This window comes from Primulina tabacum, chromosome 5 (assembly GCF_025594145.1).
Source record: "Primulina tabacum isolate GXHZ01 chromosome 5, ASM2559414v2, whole genome shotgun sequence".
Taxonomy (NCBI): Eukaryota; Viridiplantae; Streptophyta; class Magnoliopsida; order Lamiales; family Gesneriaceae; genus Primulina; species Primulina tabacum.
In genome coordinates, this window is record NC_134554.1 from 9,115,804 (window position 1) to 9,134,506 (window position 18,703).

Sequence of the window (18,703 nt, forward strand, 5' to 3'; positions counted from 1 at the left end):
TTTGTTTAATTCAAGAGGAGAGTTTATTTTGATGTGAGAAATGGCATATGACCCTGCAAGCCGGGGCGAGACATGGTTAGAATAAATTTGAGCAAGATTTGTAGATTATAATCATGTGCTAGAATGCTCAATGTGGTCATCTATGTTATTCTGAATGAGCAAGATTTGTAGATTACAATTTGAATGAAAGTTTTACCTCTGTGAATTAGTTTCGATTTGGTGCTAGGATCAAATCATTTGGTTTAAAATTGAAAGAGAGATGCCCATTGTACTGAAAGTGGTCCTAAACTGAGAGCCGGGTTTGCGGCAGTGCAGAGTGCTTACTTTTTCGAAATTTCTGGGCTTTGTACACTAGGAATTCGCACAGTTCGGATTTAAATAGAGTAAGGTATGATAATATTTCTAGAACTAGTTCTGTGTATGATTCTTAATCGAGTTCATGTTCATGCAGTGTATTATTGAGAGATATGGGTAAGTTGCATTAAGAGTCTGGAGAAAAAGCGCGAACCTTACTTGTAGATTTTTTCTTTGGCTTCGAAATAACACCAAATTCGCTTTATTTGGTTTAGAAATGAAGAAGTTGTGCGGATTGAAACACATTTTTAATTGAACCGACCCATTATATTTTTTTATCTTTCTTCATTGCTATATACCATTTATGACCTGTTTGAATTCCTGAGCTTCCAATTACAGATTTAAGGAGAAGATCAATCACGGAAGTAGTGGTGCAACTTTGGAAACTAGAAATTTTTCTTTGATTAAGAGAACATGAAACGCTCAAAAATAAAAATAAAAATTCACTGAATCATAATATATATTTAGTGAATTCACTGAATCTTTGCTATCTTTATTAACGAAATAATTTGCATGCCGTAAATACCATTAACCACAGGGCTCAATGCGCTTCATCGATCTTCATTAACAATATAATGTGCGCACCGTGAATAACATTAACCGCAGTGTGCAATAATGTGTTGTCCATAATGTATCTGCGGTGTGCCTTGTGTTGTCGATGTCCGTTTCCGTGGCGTGCTTTGCGCGCTTCCGACAGCCCGTGAACCCCAACAGTTTTTAGACGATTTACGCGTTGCGAAAAATCAATTTTGTTGTAGAGACCGCTCTGTTAAATATCTGATGATGAAAAGATCAATGAGTAATAGCTCATTTGGCGTACTTGATTCATGTTCTTTAGGAATTATAATTCTCATCTTTAGTTAATTAACAATAAAAAGAATATATATCCATTTGGTCATGGAGTAATAATATTTTGCTTCTAATTTAGAATCCCTTCTTAAAAATAAAGTTACACCTCGAACCCAACACTTGGCAAGAACCCAAAAATTAGAAAGAAGATGAATATTTAATAATTTGAAGTGTTAAAATTGTATATTTAATTTGAAATCTTATCCTAAGGTTAAGGCTATATACATATATTTGGCATTTTTGGTATCCTTTTTGACGATTAGATTATCATAAGTTGTAAAAAGGAAGATTGGAAAACCAAAAATTAAAATCCAAATTGTTTCCAATGAATTTAATTTTGCCCACATGAACACGAACATTTATATATCAAGCGCATCCCAATTAACAAAAAATTCAACACACGTTCAAACTTCCAAATTAAATAAACTGAACAGAAAGTGAAAACTATAAAATCGAATGATCACATTGTAATATGAATCTTGTTTAGTGTCTCCGGAGAGCCACAGCCGAGAGCACCACCAAGAAAATAAGTATAACCACCGCGATAAACGCCGCCACCACGGCTCCACTGACCTTCTGGCAGAAATCGCCGAACTGCTGACATATGGCCAGCCAATTCGCCCCCGAGTTCCCATTATGTGCCAGGTAAACTATGGCTGCCGAAGAACCCCCGGCGGACGTAGCCAAAGCAACAGCAAGCTGCAACCGATTAAAGTTTATGGTCATGTTAATCCATGCAAAATTAAATAACTATTTTATATTTAATTTATTTTATATTTAATTTGGATTAAAATCTTACTGTATCGAAGAGAATTAACATGAATCTTGGTGCACTGGCAAGAGGTCGCACGATGCAAACAATGGAGAAGGGAATGGAGAGAACAAGGTATCCAGTAACTATTGCCATAGCTATTACAAAGAACCTGCAACAAAAAAGAGATCAAAATAAATATACGAATTACGGGGACGATCCGATCATCAGGATGATCAAGACTTACGAGAAAGTGGGGAGATCATCATAGCTGGCTTGGAACTGGAAGAATTGAGTGAAGAATGGGAGAGTTTCCTCAGTGGTTCCCATGGCGACCGTAGCGCCTAAAGCTGCCGTAGCAGCGGATATTCGGAGGATCAAGTCAAAAATAGAGACACCCCTTTTGTATCCCGAGACCTTGCCACGCTCAAATGCCTCCGGAGCCTCCACCAAAAGGGGTGCTTTTCCTTTCCTTTCTCTGCTCGTTTCTTCAACTTCAACGGTTGCCTCATTTTTCTCCATTTCTGCTCAAGTTTTTCTTGAATTTGTGGTCGCTAAAGAGATGATCGAAGCTTGATTTATGATATGAAATGGGAGGAGAGGTCGAAGGGTTATATAATGATGTTGGATTAAAGTTGACATAGTTTTTGAAGTGTTAATGTGAGATAATGGAGCAAGAGGAGTTGTTTGACAACTTCTTGTTGAATGAAACGATGGAAGAATACTATGTTGGGGTAGATGGAGATTCTTGAAAATTAATAGATATTGTATTAGATCAGTGAAGGTGGATTCTGTATAAGGGTTTGGTTGACATATAAACTTTGATTAATGAATGAGAATATTAGAGGTATTTACGTAACGAAGAGCCTCGCTAATCCTCTATAGGTCAGAAATTATTTTAATTTTGCAATTATTTTGACCAAAATTATCTTTGCATAAGCATTCGTTATAGCTCGTTTGTGTTGATATTAGTTTTTACGGTAAATAATTAAAGATGTCATTTTATTTGATATAAATTTTATTTTGGCAGTGTAATAAGTCAAATTTCAATCTTAAAAAAAATTCCACTGTACATGTAATTTTTTTTAAAATGGGAATGGACCCGGTCGAGCAGGTACCCGACCCATCTCCGACTTATTGGATATGGTCCGTTTGGGTAAAGTTAAATGATATCAGTCTATTAATGAGTATTTATTTTTGTACCGATTCAGAAGCATTTGTTTTTTGGGGCCTATGGTTTTGTGAAAAAATTATTATATATGTATAATAGTATAAGTTGGACCAATATAAATATATTATTTTTGGGTTTTTCCCTACATAGTCCAAAACAAAGTCATCGGCATCTTCAAACTTTAGTGCACACGTTCCAATATTTTATATTTCTTACAATATTATTAAGAATGTGACTATTACAGTAACTATCTTTGGTAAGATAGTATGTCCACAATTTTATTACAAAAGTAACTTTTATTTATTTTTATTAATTTCAATTTAACATTATATGTATATTTCAATTTAACAAAGTCTTCTTGTCACCAGCGAGCGGCACAGTCGTGCCTGGAATTGTGATGTATTTGGTGCTATTCGATTAATTGCGAAGGTATAGAAAATCTAAATCAAGGATTTTCTTGATTTTTCTAAATAATCACTAACCTTCCACGGTGTTTTTTACCATATCTGACTAATTTTGGTGGCGAGTTTTCTTTTTTCTTTGCTCGTACAACATTGTTTTGCTTACTTGAGAATTAAAAATTGCTGTGTATAACATTAAAATTATGTAGTCTAATATTTCATACGAACTAGTGGTGTTTGGGCACGCGCATTGCATGAGTTAGAAAATAAAGTAAAAAACATTATGTCCACTGATTAAAGATTGGGCAGAAGAATTCAGGGTAATTTTTTTTTATATGTGTGTTAAGAAAAATATATATATGAAATATTAAATTGAAATTAATAATAATTTTTTTAATAAAATGTGGACATACCAATCTATCAAAGCTAGTTAATAGAATAATCATATTCTTAATATTATTTTAAGAAATACAGAATATTGGAACGTCTGGAGTAAAGTCTGAAGATGATGATGGCTTTGTTTTGGGCTGTCTAGGGAAAAAATCTAAAAATAATATATTTATGTTGAACCAACTTATACAATTATGTATAACATATTTTTCAAAAAATTACAAATGGGCCTCAGTGAATGGACTCTCATAGGCACGACCCTCCATATACCTCATCTTGAAGTTTACCCTTTAGAAATATACTCTTTGACATTCATTGGGTCGTTACGGTACAAAACTACCATTTAGTACTTGTAGAAGAAGTTGAAGAACTTGCGTAAATACTTGTGTGTATTCTTGAATGTATTGTTCTTCATGATATTGAATGAAACTCCGATTTTCTTCACTACTCTGCATATATCTTGTTATTCTCACTGACACTGAATTGCTGCCATATTCATTATGTGAAGCCAATATACTTTAACAATTACATAGTAATGCATAAGAGATTTGAGACGAGAATATGGGAAAATTTTGGCTTATTTTGAGTTTGGTTTTTTAGGTAATCGAAATTTGATTTTAATATAATAAGTTGTTTATTTTTTAATTTTGAATCCTTTTTTAACCAAAGTGTCGAGTTTGCACTGGACATATATCATGTCAGCAATATATGACACTATGTGCGTTATATACCGTGCCGCATCAGTTTCGTGAAAACAGATTAAAAAGCAAAAACAAAACCAGTTTACTGTAATATAACCAAATTTTGACACCTGAAAGATAAAAAAACCAGTTTTTTTTTTAAAAAAAGACAAAAACCAAAATAAGCCAATTCTTTTATTTTAATTTAAGTGTATCATTTGAAATGGTGAAATGCCTTCATGAAGGAAATGTGCCAATTGACATGATGGTTTTCGGTAATTTCTATGAGATTCTGGTAGCCAAGTTATATCAAATGATACTTAAAGGAATTGTTGTACAAGAAATAAATATATTTGTGTATATCAGAAGCTAGTGTTGTGCTCTGGTGTTGTTAACACGAGCACACAACATGCAGCGAAAATTAAGTATTAACACACAAATATAGCTTTACTAAATTAGTATCAGATTTAAATTATGCACAAGTACGAATACTTGTGCGATGTCTCATGGCAAAAAAATTCACTAGAAAAATTTGTAAATCGTTTACACCAAAACAATACTAGTGAGAAAACAAAACCAAATTCCTTGACACTTCAAGGAATAAAAAATGCATCAAAATGAACCACATAAAAACTAGATGCATAAAATAAAAACGTATTGCTTAAAACCAAAGAAACCACTCTTCGATCAACACTCTGCGTCAGTGTGATTATTGAGTGTTGGCAACACCAATCAGCAACACGGTATATGTGAATATCTTGGAGATAAAAATCATATTAAAAACAAATTCTATAATATCTATAGATAAATCAATCAAGATCTTATAATCTAGAAATAAATCAAGCAAAATATTATAATCTAGAAATAAATCAAATAAAATCTTTTAGTCTAGAAAGACAAAATCTTAAATTGATATTATCTTAACAAAATAATAAAGGAATAAAATATTCATTTTTATACATCGAATTTACTACTTATTTATCACGTGATTTTCCAATTACAAATATATTTTGTGCAAAGAAACATAACAAACGTTAATTTTCAATGTCTACTTTACTCTATTCCAGCTTCCTTAAATGACTTTCAATATTCCAATGATTAGTTTAGAAACTGAAATATTACAGATTATATTTTAACACATCTAACAAATCAAACTGTTCCAAATCCCAGAAGGGTTCATCGTCAGAGGCCAAATCCCAGTTGTTATCACTTCCCACAGAATGAGACGGATTATTCATACAACCCAAATTCGAACCATCAAAACTGGCTTCTGGATCGCTAGATGTGGTGGCTGCTTGGTGGTGCTCCGTCACTGGAATGCCTATCTCCCCGTCGGATGGCGGTGGTCGTCTATCAAATGCTCTAAAGAAGTTTGATCTTTGGTAAATTCTGCATAAGCTGAGTTCTTCTCTTACCTGTTTGAACAATAAAATAAGAGGATGCATGTCTGTGAAACTAAAATGTTACTCTTCAATGCTAATTCTGACGGGGAAAAACATGATTTATCGAATCCTAATAGTTTGATGGAAATATTTAATCTAGGGCTTTTAATCTATCTATGGATTGTTACATATGTGTTGATTTAATATAGGTTTTCAGTATTCTAAAACTAGGTCTTAGTGCAATAATTTTATTTTTTCTACATTTTTAATCGTTCTTTTTAGCCTAAGGGTTGCATGACGTCAAAGTTCAAACATTTCAGCAATGCGTGTAGTATATATCATGTCAATATTACCAAGAAAAAAGATGAGAAGTGTCAAATAAGTCAAGTTATTGCAATCAGACCAACTTTCTTTTACTAATTAACATCAAAACTCTATCTAAGCCAACTTCGTAGAGGAAATTTTGCTTTTCCCCTAAAATAAATGATATATTTTACTTTTTGTCTTTGGCAAATAGAAGGTCATTCCACCTAAACACACAAACAAAGCCTTAGTCATTTATGAATGATCTTTTTGAAATCAAGGAACTTAATTCACATAAACATTACAGTATCATAGTTATGACTTATGGTAGTAATTAGAAAGTCAAATAGACCTGTGGATTTGCAGGAGCAGAAGAGGAAGAAACTTCAAGATTTGTCTCAATGGCCTTATATTCATTCATCTTCCACTCGGTCTTCCTACCATTCGGCGTTCGACCCTCGTAGAAAACCATAGTCTTTTTCCGGCCAATCACGCGATTCTGGGAAGAGTAAACGTCTCCAGGAGAACCAGTTGCTTTCCAATAACCATGTTTTGTGAGCCTGTTAGGTCTTCCTCCTCGGACTTCCCTCTCCTGCCTAGGAATGAAGAAGAACCATTGCTCGGAATCCACCTGACAACGTTCTCCAGCCAATTCTGTTTCATTAGTTTCACACATTTCATGCACGGCGTTTTGAATATAATATTGGAAGAATAAACAAAAATGGCCTATACTTCATGTAGAGAGGGCTGAAACAAAGAGACCATCAATGCATGTGAAATAATTTTAAACGAAAAATCTTTAACAGTTGTGTATTATAATTATTTATCATATTATATGTATACGACTGATTATCTTATTCATATACCGGAATTTCAAACGATAGATTCGAGGCGAAATAAAACAATATCAACTCGTAGCACAGCACGCATACTTACTTGGGAGATCGGAGGGATGATATTCATAAATATCTAAAACCGGGATGACCCGATTGATATCAGGTCTCGTGCCTCTGAGCTTATGATGCAGATAAAACAGCACCAACTCTTCCTCTGTTGGGTAGAATCTAAAACCTGGAGCAAAATCATCACCCATATCTGATCCAAATGTATTCAAACCCTAATGTATCAACTAATATAATTTAATCAGTAAAAAATATATTAAATACCAATTAATTTTTTTTAAAAAAAATTCAAACACGTTTAGGTTTGCTTATTGTGAAAGCTATTTATTGTCTATTTATAGGGAAAAATTTAGTGAAATGTTTTTTGGGTAATGAGATGGTATCAAGAGAACGCGTAATGGAGAAGTAATTTAGGAAGAAATTAAACGCGTGGGAAAGATTTGTTTCTTTGAAATTTCCATGTTCTTACCAGGATTCCGAAAATTAAATTCTCTTCCCCATTTCTATTCTTTGAGATACTCCTTTATTCGAAGTCAACTTCATGTGTGCGCGTTGACCTACTTCTATTTATCTTGAATCCCGAAATATTATTTACACTCGACTTAATGTATAAAATTATTAATAAAATGGAGTGTACGAAGCATAAATTTTATTATTTTATAAATAAAGTGTTCGGAAAAAAAAATTTATGTTACTCATACTCTACTTAATGGGAAAAAAATAGTATCATAGCATATGAAACATAATTGAATATTTTATTATTTTATGACACGTGTTATAGTTGGAAAAATAATTTGTACAAAAAATTCATATGTATACAAATAAATTAAAGTAAATGATGGATTTCTTGTAAATAATTTAAAATACATTTACTAATCTTTTCATTTTTAAAACAGCATTGTTATGTTTCTTACTGTGTATATAGTTTAAATATTATGTGGAATTAGTAATAGATGAAAAATGATAGCGTAATAGAAGATCTGATTTTAGAATATAGTATAGAATTGGAGGCAATTGATGGCTTAATAATAAAAATAGATCACATTACAAATTTAGAAAGAGATCGAGGAAAAAAAAAAGTAATATATGTATATACAGACGCACACCATTTTTAAAAAATTCGAGAAATAATTTAATTAATTTTGGTTTATTCGTGTAATCATATTGTTTTTATAAACTAAATCTCTGAATTTTATTTTCGAAGTCGCTCTTGATAAATAACTAAAAATAGTCTCATTTTGCTCTTTCCCAACGTCGTCTTTATGGTGCTTTACTAAGAAATTTACGCGTTTAACATTCACGTATGTATTGTTGCAATTATTAGGTATATGAAGTGTACTATCTGTATGCATATATGTTTGGCTTCGAATTTTTTTTCAAAAAATAAAAAATAAATAAATAATGAAATATTTGGTAGAAATAAAATTATGTAATAATTTTGTCAACAAATAACTGTTTTTTTTTTTTTTTTTTCCCTTTGACGATGGCTTATACTCATCTGACATTGTGCTTTGTAATGCTCATTTCATTTCTATCTATATATATATTTCTCATTTTTATTTTTCGAAATATTTTGATAATAAATATTTATAATAATAATAAATAAAATCAATAAAATTTTATAATTTTATTTATAAATAAATATTAAAAATAGTAATGAATTAATATTAATTGTAAAAAATATTAATTTTAAAAGTACAATAAATATAATAATAATTATATTTAATAATTATAAATAAATAAAATAAAAATAATAATCACCATTTAATAATAAAAATAATAATGGTAAAACAAAGACAATAATAAATTAAATATGATTAATAATTAATTCAACAATAATGAAAATAAATATTAATATTAAATCATAGATAGAAAAATGAATATATATAATAATGATGATGATAGTAATAATAAATATTAATAATAAAAATAATGATATATCGAATAAAATATTAATAATAATTATTTTTATTAAAATTATAATTAATAATAAAAATAAATAGTAATATGAAATAATTATAGAATAATTATTATTAAAAAAATTAAATATAATATTATTTAATTATTAAAAATAATTGTATTCCATCGAATTCATTTTTTCTCAAGCCAATTATATGAATTGAATAGACTATTCCATTCTTATCTTCATTTAGTTATAAAATTCATTTCATTCCTATTTTATTTCATTCAATTATACCAAGTGTGACCTGATATCTCAAATTTATGACGAGATTTTGGATCCGATACATGGTTGTGATAATCCTAATTTTAAAAAATAAAAGTAATAATTAATTATTTTTTAATTAAACTATAAAAGGATAACATAAAATTTAACATAGCCATCAACTCATCACTACACGAAATTGTTTTTCGCTGCGCATCATCAAAGATGTACATTAAAAAGAAGTGATTAAAATTACTATTATTATTAACGTCGTGCATATTGATATGCATTGTTAATATTATATACTTCAAATAAAATAAATTTCCACGATGCACATCAACATTAAACATACATCATTAAAGTTGTTATTAACCGTGTGCATATTTTCATACGTTGTTAATACTATCTATAAAAAAAACATTGTGCACCAAAAAGTATGATTCAAATGACAAGCACTTAATCCTAACGATTTTTTTAATAATTTGACATTTTTAGATTTTTAGTGTTTATTTATTTTTTAGATTATGGTTAGTCAAAATAATTGTTGTAATATGTGTGTAATGGGTATTTTAAAATGTTGACATACCAATGTATCACTATTACTCTATAAGATTTTATGTTATTATTATTTATTCAAGCAAACGACACTATTATTGATAAATACATATATAGGGATTTTGTGACACAAAAAATGTAAGGAAAATTACAAAAGTCCATAGATTCATTTTTAGAAAGGCCAAAATCATATTATCGTAATCACTATACAACTATCGTCAGGTTGACTTGGACAATGACTTTTACATGTTAATCAGTCAATGTAGAAGAATACTGAAAAGACCGTAAAATATTGAAAATGGTTGCTTATATTTTGGTCACCGTCTAATTTTTATTTTTTAAATGGTTTTTACGAAGAAAGACCGTAGAAGAAAGGTTAGAAGTGATTGACGTCTTCTAGGAAACTCAATCATGTCAATACCCTTCCCAACTCCGACAATTTCCGAGTTGTAAATGTTGGTCGAAATACACACATTTCAATCTTGAATTTTTTTTAAAATATAAAAATACTAACTACTCATAATTATCACGAATATCTGATATGCTACATAAAATTAATAAATTATTAAAAATGAAATATATAAATTAAAAAAATTCAATGAATTAACTCTCTAGGTCTGATATTGTTGGGTACAATAATTGTTCCTGCTTGGTAGAACGATCGAACCGTGGTGTAAGGCCCGAGAATTTGATTACCGTAATCTGAAATGATTTGGGTATATTTACCGTAATCTGAGATTAATCTGGGATGATTTCTTGATTAATTGAAGTGATTATAGACGGAACGGAGTGGACCGAAAAAGACGAGAACAGACGCAAAACACATGTGCGAGGACAGTAGCATCGGCGCACATGCGCGACCGGATGCGCGCACATGCGCCAAACAGGCAGAAGACCTCGCGCATATGCGCAGAAGATGTCGCGCATATGCGCGAAGCTTATGCAAGTAAGTCTCGCGCATATGCGCGGGGCGATGTGCAGGATATATGCGGAGACAGTAGGTCTCGCGCATATGCGTGATGTCAGTGCGCGCATATGCGCGAGTAGTCTAGGAGCCGGACAGTACTTCCGGCGCATATGCGCGAAACGTAAGATTGCCACTTGGTTTGTATGAGCGACGTGTGTATATATATATATATATATATACACATACAAACGTTAATTTCAGAAGGAATCGAGGGAGAAGCTCGAGGAAAGGGAAAAAGCGTTCCAAATCGTAGAATTTTGATTTTTACGAGATCCGCCCGTCTGATTTTGAATTCGACTTCAGTACTGTGTTCCTATCAACGCAGGCTACAACTGGACGTAAGTTTTACTACGTTTTGATATGTCTTGAAATTATGATATTGCCAGAATTGAATGGAATTCATATATGATGTTCTTGACATGTTAGACATCATAGAATCGAAGTCAGATTAAGAAACAGACTGGTTATGTAATTGTTATGATTTTTGGAATTGATTAATTGAGAATCGATATCAGATTTATATTATCGTTGAAATTATGAGTTATATCGATAGTGATTATGAGTTCTGGTATTATATCTGTGATGTTGGGACTGACGGGGTTATCGAGACTGTATTGGTATGCCGTCGAAACATCAGTTGATTGATATTGATCAGACTCGGTATTGGTTGAGATGGTATTGTGGTATCATATGTCGATTGGCATTGATCAGATTATGTTTTGATTTGAGTATTGATCAGAACAGGTGTTGAATTGAGTTATATACTGATATTGTGTCTGTTCGGTATTGTTATTACCAGATTGAGAATGGACATGATTGAATGCAGGACTTCGTCTTCGTCAGAGCGAGAAGAGAAAGGTATAAATTAATGTTGAGTTGGGATTGCACAACTCGAGTGAGGTTTGGCTCGAGTTTCCCTAAACCACATACTTTACCTTATGATATTGATTTGATTGATGTACTTGTTCTCTTGATTTATAGACAGCAGGTATTAGACGAATAGTCTTGTGACAGAAGTGCATGATAGTGGTGGGATCGCCACGGGCACATTGCACGATGTCACAAGATAGTGTATTGGCGATTGTGCCAAAGTCTGTCACCGGATGTTTGGCTATCGATGTGGATAGAATTATAACTTCTTCTATTACTGATGATCGATATTATATCGACGTGGATAGAATTGGAGCTTCTTCTATTACTGGTGATCGGTACCGTATCGATGTGGATAGAATCATAACTTCTTCTATTACTGGTGATCGATATTATATCGATGTGGATAGAATCGGAGTTCTTTCTATTACTGGTGATCGATACTATACCGATGTGGATAGAATACGAGCTTCTTCTATTACCGGTGATCGATACCATATCGATGTGGATATAATTGGTATTTCTTCTATTACTGGTGATCGATACCCTATTGACGTGGATAGAACTAGAGTCTTTTCTATTACTGTTGGTCGATATGTGAATGCTAACTTTTGGAAATCGGGATCCCTAGACTAGGATTGAGTCTAGTCTTAAATGTGAGGTCATGAGTATAATTGACAGTTACATTGATTCATATTGATTTATGTTCCTGATGATGGTACATGTTTAGAATAGGATTTATTCTTGATATGGATTTATATTCTGATCTGAATACATGTTAGAAATATCTGTTATATGCTTTTATATTGTTTTTATGATTGCATGTATACATGATTTATACTGAGAATGTAATTCTCACCGGAGTTATCCGGCTGTTGTCTTGTTTATATGTGTGCATGGCAACATGTGGGATATGATCAGGGTCAAGAAGAGAAAGAGGCTGGACTAGATAGCGTGGAGATCCGGGCTTCGAAGCAACTTAGGATTCAGTACTGAGATATAGTTGAACCTAGTTGAATTCTTGTAGATAATACAAGATTTGTATAATTATGTTTAATATGTAATTTGAATTGAATTACATTACGTTTCCGCTTTGTATTTTTAAAAAAAAATTTAGACCTTATTTATTATAATTGGTTGAATTATTCCTAAAGACGATTAAGGAATGAATTAGCGTCCGGGTCCCCACACGTGGTGTTTGAGCTGCTGTGCGGTTTAAAATATTTGAGTTGCACCATTACTACTAGCTATAGCTTTTGGTAAAGCGGCAAAGCGCTTGGTCATACAATTGGTATCAGAGTCAAGGTCACGGATTCGATTCTCTTTGATTGCAAAGAGTGCAATTATTGAGAGGGAGATTGTTGGGTGCAATAATTGTCCCTACTTGGTAGAGCGATCGAACCATAGTGCTTGAGCTGCTGTGCGGTTTAAAAGATTTGAGTTGCAACATTACTCTACTAGCTATAGCTTTTGGTAAAGCGGCAAGCGCTCGGTCATACAGATATCACGAGTAAGAGATGGATCTATCTATAATACAAACGGAATAAAAATCATCAAAATAATGAAACATAAATAATTGATTTTTGTCACAAAAAAATACAGTTATGATTTAAATACGGACACATACAAAGAACAATTATGATCGAATGGAGTAGAAAACAGTCTAAGAGCCAATTAAACAAATTATAAGATTCTAGAATCGTGAGATAAAAAATCAAATCAATTAAAAATAAAATACCAACTTCAAGACAAGAAAAAAGCACACGAAATAAAAAACAGTACAATATATAAATGAACCTAGTTTGAGAAAACTAATTCTCGTGAGTGGATAAATTTAAAAAGTAAGAGATAGAGATATTTTTTTACAAATAAATAATATTTTTTTACGCAAATAAAGGACCAAAAGTACAAAAATTTGACCACCATTGTAAATTTTCACCAAAAAATTGAAAAGTTCATTAGAGTTTTAATCAAAAAATATAATAATAAACACATTTAAAAATAATTAGAAACCCAGCTAAGGAGAGGCCCTGGGCAGCCAGACCCTGCCGACCACCTTAGGGTGGTGATGGGTTATAACCTAATTTTTTTAAGCATGACTCTATTTATACCTTTGATCCGGTTTATCATATTTCATCTAAAATTTTAAATAAATGTAAATATAAAGGAAAAAATTAGAACACAAACAATTTTAACGTAGTTCGATGAACAGATCTACGTTTACATGGTTAAGTACAAATATCAAATAAATCTATTAAACTTCGAAAAATTACAATCATACAAAGACTTGAAACAATTAAAAGACCCTCTCTTCTATTACGATGACTTTATGATGAACATTGTCAATAGATTTCACTTGACAAGCACCACTCGACTTTGATTCTGCTTCAATTGAAATCCCGAGAACGCCACTTCCTCTCCCGAAAATGAATTTAATAAGCTTTGAACGTATGTCCACCATCAATAATTGAAAAAATCGAAATGAAAAAAGTTGACACCGATACCGATTGGATCAAAGTCAGGCTGGCCCATTCCACTCATGGATATATATTTACGTTATGAGTTTTGATAGGAGGTTAATTGTCGGGTTTAATAGTTCCATAATAATGGACAGTTTTCTTTTTTGTCTCTAATAATATGTTTTGTAACGGAGAATTTAAATGGAACTGGAGAATAATGAATTTTTTTTATTAGAATAATAATGAAAGTTAAGCAAATGTGATGTGGTGGGTAGGAACTCATATATTTTTAAAATATAAATTAAATTTATAATTATGTTTTTTGTGAGAATTAAAAATAAAAATATTCAATTATGATAATACTACATGTTTCCAAATGAATTAATTATTTGCATATGATATAAATTGATTGATATTTCAATCTACAAAATAGCAATCAATTAAATCTCAATATTTACGAATTTGAAAACTATGTATCCATCATTTATTTTTTATTAAATAAATTAATTTAAAAAATTATTCTATATCGAGAAAATTATAAATAAGTTAGGTGTTCAAGCTGCCAAATGGCAGGTTGTGAAGGATTGGATATCCACTCACTGGCTCGTTTTGATAATTCTACTAAAAACTAATTAGAGACTTATATGTTAAAGTGATACGAGAGATATCTTGTCCCATAAATTTTGAGTAGGTCTTTGTGAGAACGTCTGACGAATCTATATTTGTGAGATATTTTGATACATTTTATATTTATAATGAAAAATAATATTTTTGGCACAATGAAAGTAAATTTTTTTCATGGACTGGTCGAGTCGGAGATTCATCTCATAAAATTAATATGTGAGACGGTCTCATAGAAATTTTTATGATAAATTTTCTAACAATGAATTTTTCATATAAAAATTTTAGCCCCACCCAAAAGTAAAATTCTGGTTTCATGTCTTCACTAATTGAAGTTTGTCTCACGGCTTATTGTGAAATAGAATGCACAGTTTTGGTTTTTTTTTTTTTTTTTTTTACAACGCAGGAGATACTCTTTTTCACGAAAACTCAACTTCTTCTTCTCAAGAATGTCTAAATAAATCTAGAGCATACATGCAACAAATTCAATCTGAAAGATTTGAAAATAAAAATTCATCGGCCTCTCTCGACCACATTTGACCGCACTCGGCAAATATTCAAAATGAACTAGAACTCCATTAAATTTTTACAAATCTTGAATCATATCTTTCCTAATAAAATAAATCTTTCCAAAATAATATTTTTATATCTTCAAAATAATATGTTTCAATATGTTCATATTTTAAAATGGAAAAATGATAGATGTACACCTTATAATAATGTACATCTTGGTTTACATTAACTTACATTTTTTCTTACCAAATACATAACTGCCAATAGATATCTTGTTACCCAAAGGTAGTTTGTAACTTATAAGGAAAAATATAAACCAAGGTGTACACTAAAATGTACATGTAACGTCACTCTTTAAACAAATCACAACAAATATTCAAACAGATATTTTCTTCAGTTATCTCTATATTTTCACAATTCTCTAATAAATTATTTCGAAACTTGCAATTAAATACTTCTATTTTTTACTTTAAAAACATCGATTTCCATATTTCATTTTAATTTAACAAACTATACATTTGAATTGACGAAGGTTTTCGATATATCTTGTGAGAACCCGAAATTCCAGCAGTAGCTAGCATTTTACAGCAGCTAACAAACTTCAGCACCAAGGCAAAGAGTTCAGCAGAAGCTTCCAGCAGCAACTGATATTTCAGAAGCTGATATTTTTCCAGCAGATATAATCCAGCAGCAGAAGAATTCAGTAGCGTGAGATTCCAGCAGACAGCTACTGATTCTGCTTATGACTTGTAACTGAAGCATTTATCATGAATTAAAGGCTGTAATGGCACATAATGGCAGATTATGACCATTTATTTGGGATGCTAACAGTCAGAAATGTGCCTATAAATAACACCCTTAAATCTTTGAATTGGTGTTACACAAATCTTGAGTATCACTTGAAAATTCGAGTTCACAGAGTGCCTTTGTTTAAAGCAGAAAAATCCAGTAGCGAGAACAATAGATTTCAAACTTCAACCGAAACTCCTAGCAAATTACTGTAAGTGGGCTTATGTATAAATATCTTAAAACCAGTTTGTTTGATCATTTCGGTTTTGAAGCAACGTATGTGTATTTTGATTTCTAATATCTGATTTTTGAAGCACTGAAACCTAGTGAACTAATGATAGGAATATATATTCTGAACATTACTGATTTCTGATTACTGATTACTGGCCTCACCCCTTAGAGGAGAGAACATATAGGGGACTGATATCAGTTTAGCCATGAAATTCACGAACGTGCTCAGTTCTTGCTTACTTGTTAAATTTCTGTTTTGAATACTGATTCCTGTTCTGAAAATAAGAATTTCTGTATATCATTTGTATTACTGTTTCTGTTGAAAATGACTTCGAAAACTGGGAATTATTCCCGCCCCCGCTTACTGAGTGACAACCATATCACTCACCCACCAAACACATCTCAGATAAGAACGAGGAAGAATTGTTAGAAGAAAGAACAGTATCAGTTTTGGGGCTGGTGAAGAAGACTGTTGTTGTTAAATTCTAAGTTATGTTTCCGCTGTATCTGTTAAGAAATTATTATGTCTGGTTTTACATTTCCGCTGTAAAACATTAGTATTTGAGTTTGTATCAGACATCTAAATATTCAGTATTTATGAATAAAAAGACTGATGTATTAATATTGTACTTCTGAGGCTTGTTGTTTTCGAATGTAAATTTGATAGCAACGTCAGTGTCAACCAATCCCGTCTCTGGGGCGTGACATATCTAACAGTTGATTTTTTTCAAATAAAAAACATTTTCCCGTGCACACATGTCCAATAGCTTGTAAGCATATTTTATCCACCTTCGTATCCTTGGCACCACATAACACAATCTGAAGAATTCTTGGTTCCATGGCTGTTAGACCAGTAGCTAACATAATTCATGCCTCCTCCCACCTGAAATCTTGTTTTTTCCCGATTGTTACTTATCCTAAGTCTCCTAAATTCAGCTCCAACAACAACATTGTTCAGTTCTTGAATCACCCTTTTCGATTTTCTGGTAAAATAAATCTTATTCCAATCTTGAAGGCATCACCAGGTGACATAATTCCCGTAAAAGATGATGATGAAGGTGGGATTTCTTTGGGAACCCTGAAACTACCCGCAAACACTGACCTTGCCAGATTCGAAGCCCTACTCTTCCAGGTTCGATTCTTTTTTTTGCCTTCCGGAACCGCGAATTTTCAAGATAATCTTGATGGGAACGTGGGATAGTATTTGATTGAGAATTTGTGACATGGGTTAACAGTGGGGGAACAGTCTCTGCCAAGGTGCTGATTTGCCACTTCCGGTGCCACTCAAGGTTGGATTAATAAATTTTCGTTATTACATTTTCAATTGGTTTTTGAGCAAACTGCATTAGCGGTCCAGTGAACAGTCGAAAGAACACGAAATTTAATTCTTTTTAAAAATATATATGTATCCTATGTTTTTAAATTACATGCTTAAATATTCTTAATGCAAACGTGTGCATTTGTAATTTAAAGAGATAATAATCAAAATGGTCATTTAAGTTTGCCAATTTTTTTCCTTGATCTCGTAAGTATGTAAATATGAGTTTTGGTCATATAAGTTGGGCTGTGATTTGGTTTTTGGTCTATTTATGTATTCCGAAAAAAAGACCAAAAGTCAAAGCATATATAACCTTATTTACGTAGCCAAAACATAGATTTAAAAACTTTCATGACCAAAACAGAAAATAGTTCAACTTAGTGGATTATTTGACTATTTTCCTAAATTTATAAGCTTATGGTTTGAAAAAATATATATAATGAAATTCCGTATTCTTTATTCCCCGGCTTCCCAATTATAGTCCTATGACTATGCAAACCTGTTGTAAGTTTGTAATTTGAAAGCGTATGATTTTAAAAAATTATAAACAGGTGGACAAAATTCCTGGTGGAGCAAGACTTGGATTCATTAGTGTTAAAGATGGGCAACCAGAAGTGGCTGTGTACATAGATTGCTTGGTATTTCGTGCTACTGAAGATAGTGTATTTCCTTTGTTCAGAGCCATAAGAAATGGACCCTTGAAAGATGAACCACCTCCAGGAGAACCAAGAATCATGATAAGTCTGTTAAAAGCCTTAAAAAAATGTGTTGAAATTGCAACAGACTAAACTGAACCGCTTCGACGGGATCTGCAGTAACGTGTAATGCATTTTTCCACGATCACTTATTTGATCTGCAGTAAAATTAATGAAATACATGATGTTTTGCGGGACCGAGATTTTGAAACTTTAATGATCCTTCCTTTAATAAATATGCTAAAACAGCTTATACATAAAAGGTTGACTCATGGTTAGTGGCCACACGAATTTTAGTGCTTGTACATTGATAGCAGAAGTTTGTTTGCACTATCTAT

The 18,703-nt window shown here is 31.9% G+C and overlaps 3 protein-coding genes across 3 annotated transcripts; 1 reads left to right on the forward strand and 2 right to left on the reverse strand.

Moving 5' to 3' along the window:
* Positions 1-1,534: 1,534 nt before the first annotated feature.
* Positions 1,535-2,698, reverse strand: LOC142544708 (casparian strip membrane protein 1-like). Its single transcript, XM_075651745.1, has 3 exons — positions 2,202-2,698; positions 2,003-2,126; positions 1,535-1,902 (listed from the first exon to the last, which is right to left on the reverse strand). The coding sequence occupies exons 1-3, from the start codon at positions 2,474-2,476 to the stop codon at positions 1,687-1,689; spliced, it is 615 nt and encodes a 204-aa protein (XP_075507860.1). The 5' UTR covers positions 2,477-2,698; the 3' UTR covers positions 1,535-1,686.
* Positions 2,699-5,598: 2,900 nt separating this feature from the next.
* Positions 5,599-7,464, reverse strand: LOC142544709 (NAC domain-containing protein 90-like). Its single transcript, XM_075651746.1, has 3 exons — positions 7,218-7,464; positions 6,634-6,935; positions 5,599-6,011 (listed from the first exon to the last, which is right to left on the reverse strand). Exons 1-3 carry the CDS (start codon positions 7,372-7,374, stop codon positions 5,715-5,717), a joined length of 756 nt encoding a protein of 251 aa, XP_075507861.1. The 5' UTR covers positions 7,375-7,464; the 3' UTR covers positions 5,599-5,714.
* A 9,644-nt stretch (positions 7,465-17,108) lies between these two features.
* Positions 17,109-18,582, forward strand: LOC142546257 (uncharacterized). Its single transcript, XM_075653886.1, has 3 exons — positions 17,109-17,484; positions 17,588-17,641; positions 18,222-18,582. Exons 1-3 carry the CDS (start codon positions 17,191-17,193, stop codon positions 18,456-18,458), a joined length of 585 nt encoding a protein of 194 aa, XP_075510001.1. The 5' UTR covers positions 17,109-17,190; the 3' UTR covers positions 18,459-18,582.
* The last annotated feature ends 121 nt before the right edge of the window (positions 18,583-18,703 follow it).

What these genes read in the sequence shown, in the direction of transcription:
- LOC142544708 (XM_075651745.1), bottom strand. Translation starts at nt 2,476, where the DNA reads ATGGAGAAAAATGAGGCAACCGTTGAAGTTGAAGAAACGAGCAGAGAA. An exon ending in GATGATCTCCCCACTTTCTC is followed by an intron (nt 2,127 to 2,201) that starts GTAAGTCTTGAT and finishes TTTTTGTTGCAG; the next exon opens with GTTCTTTGTAATAGCTATGG. An exon ending in TGTTAATTCTCTTCGATACA is followed by an intron (nt 1,903 to 2,002) that starts GTAAGATTTTAA and finishes AATCGGTTGCAG; the next exon opens with CTTGCTGTTGCTTTGGCTAC.
- LOC142544709 (XM_075651746.1), bottom strand. Translation starts at nt 7,374, where the DNA reads ATGGGTGATGATTTTGCTCCAGGTTTTAGATTCTACCCAACAGAGGAA. An exon ending in TCATCCCTCCGATCTCCCAA is followed by an intron (nt 6,936 to 7,217) that starts GTAAGTATGCGT and finishes CTAATGAAACAG; the next exon opens with AATTGGCTGGAGAACGTTGT. An exon ending in CTGCTCCTGCAAATCCACAG is followed by an intron (nt 6,012 to 6,633) that starts GTCTATTTGACT and finishes TTGTTCAAACAG; the next exon opens with GTAAGAGAAGAACTCAGCTT.
- LOC142546257 (XM_075653886.1), top strand. Translation starts at nt 17,191, where the DNA reads ATGGCTGTTAGACCAGTAGCTAACATAATTCATGCCTCCTCCCACCTG. An exon ending in TCGAAGCCCTACTCTTCCAG is followed by an intron (nt 17,485 to 17,587) that starts GTTCGATTCTTT and finishes ATGGGTTAACAG; the next exon opens with TGGGGGAACAGTCTCTGCCA. An exon ending in CACTTCCGGTGCCACTCAAG is followed by an intron (nt 17,642 to 18,221) that starts GTTGGATTAATA and finishes AATTATAAACAG; the next exon opens with GTGGACAAAATTCCTGGTGG.